Below are 11,817 nucleotides of genomic sequence, written 5' to 3' on the forward strand. Positions count from 1 at the left end.
GATTGATTGATCAATTTTGAGTCATTTGACTTAATTTATGCAGCGCAAGTTTCCTAATTATTGAACTGCATTTTGCGAACCAAACCCTATCGTCAGCTTAAGATAGGGTTCAATGAAATTCTTTTTTGTTTTTTTTGGTATATTAAACTATTTTATATTCGAAAATCATATTGGGTTTCGACTAATCCAAATTTAAGCCGTGTAGGATCACAAGGACGGTAAAACTCTTCCAATAAGTATTTAACGCAGCTGCATTCTCAAGCTTCGAATTAAGAACCTTAGTTAAGGTAGAACAATCATTTGACAACTGATCTACACGCTTGTTGGTAGTTCAATTAAATTCTTAGATAGCCAAAAGAAAGTCATTTGCAAAGAGCATGGCCAAACGCTGCGTTTTAAGCCTGCCATGAAACGACACCGCTGTATCTATCCAAGAACGAAAATACCCACTTTGATGCTTGATATTAGGGGTATTTTCGGGAGTTCACATAGATATTGGTTAAAATATTATTAGAATCTGAACTCTTCCTTCTCCATCCTTAAGCCCTACCCTGGTGAAGACTGGAGAAAACAGAGTGGGAGAGATCAAATGGAGAAGGATATGTGCAAAAACGACGGCGAAGCATGGAGAGTACTGGAGTTCTACAGTGGAATCGGTGGCATGGTAAGCTCCTCTCTAAACCCTAAACCCTTATTCGTTATCTCATCCTCTTTGATGTGTTAATAATTGAACTAACTCTAGGCTTTAAATCTGTTTGTTTACATTTTTTGTTAAGAGGTATTCACTAATGAAGGCTGACGTGAGCGCACAAGTAGTAGAAGCATTTGACATTAATGACAAAGCTAATGACGTTTATGAGCTCAATTTTGGTCATCGCCCGTATCAGGTTCCCCCCCCAATTATTGAAATTTGTGGTTATCTCCTGATATGACCAATGATAAATATTTTTGCAGTACCATTTTTCAAAATTTTGTATTAGGCTTTGAATTGCTCAAAAGTAGGAGCTTTGATGGGTATTGCTTTAACTGTTAATCTGCTTGGTATTCCTATACATATAGACACAATATGGTCCTTCATCATTTAAGTGTTCTGGTTAATATAGGGGAACATTCAGAACCTGACTGCAGCTGAGCTTGACATGTATGGGGCACATGCATGGCTTCTTTCCCCCCCATGTCAACCCTACACTAGGCAAGGTGAAATGTTGCTCTTCACAGTCTACTTTCTGTTTTTCATAAATAAGATTATTGATTGGTGAATATCTCATGATCAGGGCTACAAAAGCAATCTAGTGATGCTAGGGCATTTTCGTTTCTCAAAATTCTCGAACTTATACCACATACTGTGAAACCTCCTCATATGTTATTTGTGGAAAATGTTGTTGGATTTGAGGTCTGTCCAGGACAACATCTTCTCAATTTGCTTTTCAAATTGTAGTGAAAGAAATTTTTTACCTTATTTCTTCTCTTCTTTCTTTTTGGTTTCAGACCTCAGATACTCATGCAAAAATGATTGAGATATTGGCCAATTCAGATTATCTTACGCAAGAGTTTATTCTGAGCCCACTACAGTTCGGTGTGCCATACTCCAGGCCGCGCTACTTTTGCTTGGTAGCCATCATCTACTTTGTGTGCATGCACGTGTGCGTGTGCATGTGATTATGTTTCTTCTATGCTGTTTTCCTCTGCCTTTTTAGTTACTTCTTTTAATTGTCATTGTCTGTTTTCCAATATTGCAGTTATTTCAAATTATTATTTCTTTCCCTATGTTAGACTGTTACGGATAGAAATCATTGTTATGATTTAGAATTAAATCAGATACTGTGTTTGAGTGAATGGGTTTCTGTTAGGGTTGTGATGATCCCATATATCAATGTTATGCTGTAATGGTAATTTCAAGATAGTGGTCATAGCTGGTTTTGAAGTCTGATTTTCCTTGAAAGCACTAGGATGTTCTGGCTCTTCAGACCTTATGGGTGATGATATGTTATTCCTGGTGGATGAATGTGCAGATACTGATTATTCATTTTCTTGTCTTATCTCAGTTATTTGGAAAGGTTCTCCGTGAAAGTAACTTGTATTCATTTACCATGGCAGGCAAAAAGAAAACCTTTATCTTTTAGATGCCAACTGCTTAACAACCAACTCCTGCGGTCTCCAAGTCCATTGCTGGGGAATGATGATATGACTGTTATCACCAAACATGATCAACCTGATGACAGCTGGGATAAACTGCTAGAGTCTTGTGACCCGGTAGAGAGGTTTCTGGAATTCAGTAACTCTGGTGACCAAGTAAATACAGAAACTGGTTTTCTCTCAACTGGCACTGCTGCAGTTGATGATTTTGGAGCTGCAGAAGAAACTGTTGAAGTAGATAGATGTGTCTCCATTGACCATTTTCTTGTCCCGTTGAGCTTGATAGAGAGGTGGGGAAGTGCAATGGGTATCCTTATTGTTTTACTTCTTTTTAGTACTTGATAGCATTCGTGCGTACATTACCATCTTTTCCTTCTAAATTGTCTTCTTTCTCTCCAGAGAAATCCTTAATAGAGATTAGATATTGTGTATCCAGACTCAAAGCGATGCTGTTGTTTTACAAAGAGCTATTACCGATACGTTAAGGGTACTGGCTCCCTGTTGGCTACTGTCCAGGTAAGATTGTATTTTAGACACTTTCTCTTTCAGAGAGTTGTGTACTTGAAATTGGGACTTTGAGATTTAGCTTATTCGATGACATGTTTGCTTCATATAGAGTTTTGGTTAATTGCTTCATATTATTTATGCATTCCGATGCAGATTTCATCTCTTGTAAAATGCTCTATTTTAGTATCACATGCCCGTGTATCATGTGGTTCTATATCTGTCTGTTTCTAGTGAGTTCATTTCTGCTTAGTATAGTTACCCGGCCAAACAGATTTGATTAAATTTAGTGCCAGCTTCAATTTGGGCTGTTGACATCTGGTCAATTCTGCTGTTCTATGCAATGCCATGCTTGTCCTTTCAACACTGGTGGTGTCTATGTTATATGTTGTCTGATGTGGTTTTTCTTAGAGATTTAGAGTTTGTAACAGTACCTTGACCATGCCTTTCCATTTATGATTTAATTGACATGCAGCCAAAGAATAAGGGGAAAGCATCTTCACTGAAGGAGCAACACCTCAGATACTTTACCCCCAGGGAGGTAGGTAGATTTGACTTGGTGTTTAATCACTGTCTAGTGTTTGATCTTTAGTCTATAATTTATAAATTTGTCATTTTGTTAATTAGGTTGCAAATTTGCATTCTTTCCCTGGTGACTTTCAGTTCCCACATCACTTAAGCCTCAGACAACGGTATGCTATTTTTCTGTGTGTCCCCTTTCCAATTGTGATGCATGAACAGAAATCTACTGGATGAACCTAACACCTGTTGACAGATGATCATAACAATATTTGGTCTTTAGTGAATTTGATTAGTCAATTTCTTCTCACTGCAGTTATGCACTGCTGGGGAACAGTTTAAGCATAGCAGTTGTTGCTCCCCTCCTCCAGTATCTGTTTGCCCAGGCTGGATGATGTTTTGCTCAGTATCCATTCAGCGAATGCAAAACTTTCTCTGTGAAGATGCATTCAAGTTACCAATTTTTGGCTGAAGCGACTGATCCTAATAACTTATGGCTTTCTCTCCTTTTCCAGTTCATAGAGCTCCCCCTCTTTCATACCTAATTTACCTATAATTATGACAAGGAAGCTGGATCTTGAAATCAAGCCAGTCGTTGTATCAATTTTGTAAACACATTACAGTAGGTTCTTTAGTGGGAAATATAGAGCACTATACAAAATTCCCTCTTTGTGCCGTGATGAGGCTGATGACGAGGCTTACTGTCCTGTCTGAAGGCTTGTTTGAAATTAAGATTGGGTTGTTGTAACTTAAAAGTTACAGCACTAAAGTGTTTGGTGAGCACTAATTGTTGTAGTTTGAAAGTTATGTTGATATAATTTTTCATTTTTACGGTGAAAAATTAATTATATCTTTAATAATTTTATTCAAATTATTATTTAAAAATTGTATTTACTCATACTATTAATTTTTGTTTTATATTTTAAAAAAATCCAGAGCATTGCAGCTAAAAAATTACTGCATCTCAATCCCAAGACTTTAGAAGGAGATAAAAGAGGGAAGAAACTAATTGATTTACCATATTTGTAGATTGCAGCGAAAATTGCCTATAGTCTAGACAATAATTTACAATCTAAAAGATATTTTAAATAGTCAACATTTTAATAATTTTTTATATTACTAAATTAACTTTAATATAACTTGTTATTAAGGACAATGCAATAAAGTTTAATTTAACAAATTTGTATCCAACATCATATGTTATCCGCAATAAATCACATCAATAATGAAAATTGAATTAATGTTCATGTTGAGAAATTATCTATAGTTATGAACTAAACTTTTATTTATTTGTTTATTTGTTAGTACAATTGCTAGAAAAAAAAACATCAAGAAACATGTTCTTTCTTTTGTAATTGAAACAAAATAAATTAGAAGGAGAGATAGAGGACGGACAATAAATTGCGCCAATCCAACATAAGAAGACCAAAGAAAATCAAAAGAAAAGACTTGTTTTAAATTTTAAATTTTGCTTTCTGATGTTTACTCTATCTAATCCATATGCTTTCATGAGTTTAGAAAACAAAATTAAAATGCTTTCATGAGTTTATAAACCAAAATTAAATTGCATCATTGAAGAAAAGAACAAGCACATATCAAACCTGCTTAAGAATGGAGAATAAAAGTAATTAAAAAAGGAAAAAAAGTTAGATATTTTATTTGTGATGATGAATATTTTATTGGGTGTAAAAAGAAAATAAGCTAACTAATCAAATGGGTAATGAGGGACAATATAGGTATTTGAAAGAGTGTTTAAAGTAGAAATTAATATTTCAAAGTTATTAAATTTATGTAGAGTAAATAAATTTGAAAGTAAATTTTAGAAAATATCCCCACACATATCAAACCAAGAATGCCAATTCCAATTATGGAATAAAAAATAAAGTATTGATATTTAACCTCCACATATTATCTTACTAGCCTCACTTTTCATTTATCTTATTACTTTTTATAATTACCCTTATCCAAAATTAAAAAAAAAAATTATCTTATTCTCTATCCCCAACTCCTCTTTTTAGTATAACCGTCACCTCGATCACCTATTTTCATTAACAATAAGTTCATCATCTCCACATAACTTCTTCACCATCGGACATCACTGCATCACCTTCACAACATATGATAAATTTTAATATAGGATTTTTTTAATTTTATAAACAAGTGATGAGTTTGTTGTTATTGATGATATTAGTTTTGCTTTGTGTGATAATATAAGATTTTGTTTAATTTAAATTTAGGATTTGTTTAAGAGTTAATATTTGATTCAACTTTTGAATCCATTAAAAAAAATGTGAGAGATGAAAAGTTAATCGAGAGAGAAGAAAAAAATATTTATATTTTAATTATTATTTTTTATTTTTCAATAAGAATGATTTTAGAATAAACAATAATAATTAAAAAGTGTGCCTAGTAAGATATATTAAAGAGTCAAATAACGTCGCTCTTAAAAAAAATGGTGCTATTGGCACCCCTCCATTATCCTTATCAAACCCCTTTTTTTTTTACTAATTCATATTTCATTTCAATTTCTAAACTAACCCCCTCAATTAAGTCCTTAATTATGGGGCAGTTTCTTAAATTTCACAGCCTAACTCAATTTTGTATTCGGTGTTCTTGCAAAGTACGCTTGTCTTCTTCAAAACAAATAAAGAAGACGTAGATAACTCGGGTATATGTACTTTAGTTTAACTGGGTATTCCATTTCCAAAAAAAAATAAAATAATAAGTACAATATTTGATTGTTCCCCAACATGCTCATAAAGTTAAAAATTTATGAAACCTTCATAAATTATCTTTCCTACAAACATAAATTGGGATAAAGTTTAATTTATATTAATTTTTTACTCTTTTTACCATTCACTTCTGTTTTTATGTTTGTAAGTTTAAAGAGTTTGTAATAGAGAAAAATTAATGGTACGCTTATTCTGCAACACAAACAAATTAATTTAACAAAACACTCTTCAAACGAGTGCCAACTCCCAATATGAAAAATTAAGAGCAGAGTATAAGTAAAAGAAAGGAAATTTTAGAGAGGAAAGAAAACTGAGTATTTTTCATTATCCTCATTTTAGTAGACCTCGCAATTCTTATATGCTTCACCTCCAGCAACATCTAACAGAAGGTGGTTACAAAAATATCAATTGTCATTACAAAAATAACAAAAACCAATAAAAGATTATCGAAAGGAATCCACGACCTCCTACTTCTCAAACAACATAATCCTTCTTAGTTAAGGATGACAAATTGGTCTATCCAAATTGGATATCCATATATCCAATCCAATTGGACTGGATAATATCCATCCAAAATCTTCTCGGATATGAATATGGATATTTTTAAAAAATCCAATTAGATATTGGATGGGTATGAATATCCAAAATCTAATTAATTTATCCATTTAAAGTTTAAAAAAATTATATTGTTAAACTAAAATGAAAAAAAAAACAACAAAATCTAATTTCCTATTATATTAACTAGTGAAGAATTTAAATTCCTTTTATATTAAAAACTAAAGTTTCCAAAATTACCCTTTAATTTTTTAACTTATTTAATGCCATTAATAATTATTATTTTATTTTATTGATTTAATATTATAAATAGATCTCAACCGGAAAGTCGTCAGACCACTGCCGGACATCGCCGGAGGTAGCCGGATCACCGTTGGACCTCGATGGAAGGTCGCCGGACCACCGTCGGCTTCGCCGGAAAGTTGCCGGACCTCTGCCACCGGCGACCGGACTGCCATTATATATATATATATATTATTACTAATATAAATAATTTAATAACCAAATTTGATATTGAAATTTTAACTATTTTATATTATTATTTTTATACAATAAAAATAAAATATTCATGGATATCCATTGATCTCCATATGTATATGAATAAAATTCATATCCATGTATAATATTAAATACTGGATATGAATATAGATATATCCATTATGAATAATTATGTATTTGTATTTGAATGGATATTATCCATTAATAATTGGATATTTACCATCGCTATTCCTGGTGGTTTCCTCACTTGTGATGGTCTTGCAACAAGTTCTGTGTTAGGCTTAGTTGTATTTTTTCTCTTGATGTGATACAACCCGTTCTTCAATAGATTTCACAATATATGGATTGGACCACTCCAAAGAAATTGCCATTGCCGTGCCAATGAATAAGTATAAAACTGTAGGTGAATTTAATTAGATGAATTTTTGCTTTTTAGTTGAAGAATAAAATTGTAAATACCAACAATAAAATTGTAAATCCCAAACAAGTGGGGCTTTGATACGAGAAAATAAGGGCTGGCAGTAGCGCCACTGAAAAAAAAACCTTGAATGTCTGAACTGCTTAACGAAAACAATGAGGGCCGAAATCTGTGTGAGCCCAGCCCATGCCGCCACAAGTTCGTCTCTTTCCATCTAACTAATCATGTTACATGAACATTAGGGTTTCATGGTTTAATTGTAACCAGCAGCTGTAAGCATTTAAAAAAAAAAAGAAAAAAAAGAGGATGAGATCTTCGCTTACTTCTTCACCAATCCGACCATTTATAATCCGGCCTTTCAAAAACACTAAATCAATATGCTCACAACCACAGTCCTCCGAAAAGCCCATCTCATCAGAATCTCCAGTTTCCGAGAATTTTCCCGAGAAAATCACCAAAGGTTCCCATTTTTCTGGAAACCCAATTTTCCCAGAATCCAATACTTTTCAGCCCACTGATTTATCACAGACCAGTGTGATAAGCTCTCTTCTAAGCTGCAGAAACGAGCCAGTTTCAGCTTTCGAGTACTTCAAACGGGTCGAAAGGCGGCGAGGCTTCCTCAAAAGCCTTGATACATTTTGCGTTCTGCTTCACATTTTGATGAAAGACCGTGAGTCTCATCGATATGCTCGGAATTTGCTTAATCACTATGTTTCAGGCGGTTCAGAACCCACATCGGCTGCTATTATTGATCACTTGATCGAAACTGCGAAAAGGTTTGATTTTGATTTGGATTCTGGGGTTTTCAGTTACTTGCTGCGTAGCTATGTTCGAGCTGATAGAATAAATGACGCTGTAGATTGTTGTAATGGGATGATAGAGCGCGATATAATTCCGTTGCTGCGAAGTATGAATTCAGTTTTGAAGGCATTAGTTCGGAGAAATTTGATTGATGAAGCAAAGGAGTTTTATAATAAGATGAACCTAAAAGGTTTGGGTGTTGATTCAGTGACAATAAGGGTAATGATGCGTGCATGCTTAAAAGAAGATACAACCGAGGAAGCCGAGAAGTATTTTAGGGATGCAAAGGCTTTAGGAGTAAAGCTTGATGCTAGGGCATATAGAATGGTTATTCAAGCTTTGTGTAGGAAACCCAATTTGAAAGTAGCTTGTGGACTGGTGAAGGAGATGAGAGATATGGGTCGGGTTCCTTCACGGGTATATACAAATCTTATCGGGGCTTGCGTGAAGCATGGAAATTTGACAGAGGCATTCAGACTTAAGGATGAGATGATGAGCTGTGGGAAGCCAATGAATCTAGTGGTTGCAACTAGTTTGATGAAGGGATATTACAAGCAAGGAGATTTGAGCAGTGCTTTGGAGTTGCTTGATAAGATTAAGGAAGATGGTCTTAGTCCTAACAAGGTTACTTTTGCAGTGTTGATTGAAGGTTGTTGTACGAATGGGAAAGTGGAAAAGGGTTATGAGCTTTACACCCAAATGAAACACATGGGTATTAAGCCTAGTGTCTTCATAGTGAATTCACTGTTGTGTGGATTTTTGAAAGCTCAGTTACTGGAAGAGGCATACAAGCTCTTTGATGAGGCGGTTGACAGCGGTATTGCAAATGTTTTCACGTATAATGATCTCTTGGCATGGCTCTGTAAAAGGGGTAAGGTAAGTGAAGCCTGCAATTTATGGCAAAAGATGGTGTCCAGTGGTGTAAGACCTAGTGTAGTTTCCTACAACAACATGATCCTTGCACATTGCACAGTAAAGAACATGGATGAGGCATACAGTGTATTTTCAGAGATGCTTGAAAAGCGTGTAACACCCAATGTTGTCACATATTCTGTTCTAATAGATGGGTACTTTAAACAGGGTGATGCTGAACGTGCTTTTGATGTTTTGGATCAAATGGAGAATGCAAAGATTTCTCCAACAGATTATACATCCAACATAATTATCAATGGGTTGTGCAAAGCTGGTCGCACATCTGTGGCCTGGGATAAGCTGAAGAAGATGGTTGAGAAGGGATTTATTCCCAAATGTTTGACTTACAACAGCATTATAGATGGTTTTGTTAAAGAGGATGATATGATTTCTGCACTGACAGTTTACAGAGAGATGCATGAAAGTGGACTTTCCCCAAATGTTGTCACTTACACTATCTTGATTAACGGGTTTTGCCGAAAAAATGAGATTGATCTTGCTTTGAAAATGCGAAATGAGATGATGAATGAGGGTCTTCAACTGGATGCTACTGCATACGGTAGTCTTATAAATGGATTTTGCAGAAGACGAGACATGGAAAGTGCGTGTAAACTTTTTGCTGAGCTCCTTGAAGTTGGGCTATCTCCAAATACAGTCGTCTACAATAGCATGATTAATGGCTTCAGGAATTTAGGTAATATGGAAGCAGCACTTGACATGCATAGAAAAATGATAAATGATGGGATTCCTTGTGACTTACAAACATACACTACTTTAATTGCTGGATTGTTAGAGGAGGGTAAATTGCTTACAGCATCAAATCTTTACTCAGAGATGCTTTCCAAGGGTATTGAGCCAGATATAATCACATATACTGTTCTAATAAATGGTCTCTATGGTAAAGGACAGCTCGAGAATGCACGCAAGATTTTCGATGAGATGAATAGAAAGTGTCTGACTCCTAATGTTTTTATCTTTAATACACTGATTGCTGGATACTTTAAGGAGGGAAACTTGCAAGAGGCTTTTAGACTGCATAATGAAATGCTTGACAAAGGACTTGTACCTGATGACACTACTTATGATATTCTTGTAAATGGAAAGGTGAAAGGAGAAAAATCTGTTTCTGGGGCTTCAGTGTCCTGAATGAGCAAGTTTTGATGGTTTCAAAATTCCTGCCAGCTTTGATTAAATCCTTTCACAATGAAGTGCCTCATGAGCTTTAGTATGTGTTGAAAGCCACTGCAAACAAATGGATATACCCTTTTTCCTAGGTGTGCCTGACTAAGGAAAGAACAGATATGACTTTGTGATCTGTTTGGGCAGAGCAGATCAGATACATGGGCTAGAAAGAAAGAGAAGATGCCAGCCTGTAGAAAACATCACAGCATGAGGATCGAGCTGCTTGAACTGCCCAGGATGTCTAACTACAGAAAGGTGCTAGTCAGAAGCTCAAGTCAGCTAATGGATCAAGCTGAAGTCAGAAAAGAGAGTCTCCGGCAGAGACAGAATTGCAGCCCTGTAGGAGACATCACAGCATGGGGATCGAGCTGCATGAACTGCCGAGGATGACTCAAACTACAGTAAAGCGCTAACCAAAAGCTCAAGTCAGCTAATGTGTTTGTATGCAATCTGCAGTCATATGAGTTACTGAGTACAAGTCATTGCAACTCTATTTGTCCAAAATTTTTAAATTTCTTGGTCTCTGATATTATGTAAATAACACTTTCATTTGCAGTTTTGAGGTTGTTTTTGAGTCTGCTTCTTATGTTGAGGATATGCAGTTGAGTTAAACAATGAACTTTTGATTTATAACAATTTTTATTTAATTCATATATTGGCCAAGGTGTTATACTAGCAAATTGTTTTCTTTTAATAGATTTTCAGTCAATCATTTGCTTTTATCATCTCTTGAATAATTAATATTGGTGTTTTCAGATGATATGATTCTTCTGCTTCAATTTCAAAGTCTGGCATTTCTTGCTTCTTAGCATGAGAATCAGACGCTTAAGCAGGCATGGCTGTCTGATTATGACCATTGTCAAATTGTATTACAAATGCAACATCCTGAAAGAAAAAGGAACAGACAATAATGAGCCTAATGTAGACACCTTTGATGGGGAGATGTACCCAGGATTTAAGTAAGTCGAGTACCCGGTGAGAGCTCGAATATTTGCACCAAATTTGGAGGAAAGAGTGTTACACTATTCAGCCAGAGCCAAATAGCCAATGGCCTGGCTGACGATCTATAACTTGATTTAGATATTCATTTGTATTATAGGAAGAATTAAGAAGATCTTGCCAAATTGTTCACACCAAATCAAGACTCTTGCGTGCTTGAGAATACTAGTTCTTTCTATCATTAGTTTGGTAAGCACAACTTACCCAAATTTAAAGGCCTCCTATTCATTTTTAATAAAAATATTTTAGAGATGGAAATATACAGTTGTTTGTGGTGTCACATATTTTTTAATGGATTAGGTAAACAATAACTATTTTGCTAGAAAAATTAGTTGTTATTTTGAACAAGGCTTTTGGGAATGTTTTCAATATGTATGCGATTTTAAAAGGTTAACTAAGAAATTCACATTTGAGTTTAAATGAATAAATTGATCTCTCTCTTTCTTTCTTTCTTTGCTCTTTTTTATTTTATTTTTTTCCTTTAAAGCATGAAAATCATGGAAATTAAACTTTAACTCATGCGAATGAGATTTGAACCACAAAGTTTTTATATCACTTAAA

General features: G+C 34.7%; 2 protein-coding genes across 2 annotated transcripts; both read left to right on the plus strand.

Annotated features, from left to right (window-relative positions):
- Nucleotides 1–512: 512 nt before the first annotated feature.
- Nucleotides 513–4,044, plus strand: LOC102609884 (tRNA (cytosine(38)-C(5))-methyltransferase 2). The gene is made up of 10 exons (XM_006483255.4): nt 513–664; nt 777–887; nt 1,104–1,197; nt 1,275–1,393; nt 1,489–1,611; nt 2,098–2,443; nt 2,558–2,652; nt 3,116–3,181; nt 3,268–3,332; nt 3,476–4,044. The coding sequence occupies exons 1-10, from the start codon at nt 590–592 to the stop codon at nt 3,552–3,554; spliced, it is 1,173 nt and encodes a 390-aa protein (XP_006483318.2). The 5' UTR covers nt 513–589; the 3' UTR covers nt 3,555–4,044.
- A 3,424-nt stretch (nt 4,045–7,468) lies between these two features.
- Nucleotides 7,469–10,908, plus strand: LOC102609583 (pentatricopeptide repeat-containing protein At3g54980, mitochondrial-like). The gene has a single exon (XM_006483254.4). It carries the CDS (start codon nt 7,669–7,671, stop codon nt 10,219–10,221), a length of 2,553 nt encoding a protein of 850 aa, XP_006483317.1. The 5' UTR covers nt 7,469–7,668; the 3' UTR covers nt 10,222–10,908.
- The last annotated feature ends 909 nt before the right edge of the window (nt 10,909–11,817 follow it).

The sequence above is a fragment of the Citrus sinensis genome, chromosome 1 (assembly GCF_022201045.2).
Source record: "Citrus sinensis cultivar Valencia sweet orange chromosome 1, DVS_A1.0, whole genome shotgun sequence".
NCBI classification, from domain to species: Eukaryota; Viridiplantae; Streptophyta; class Magnoliopsida; order Sapindales; family Rutaceae; genus Citrus; species Citrus sinensis.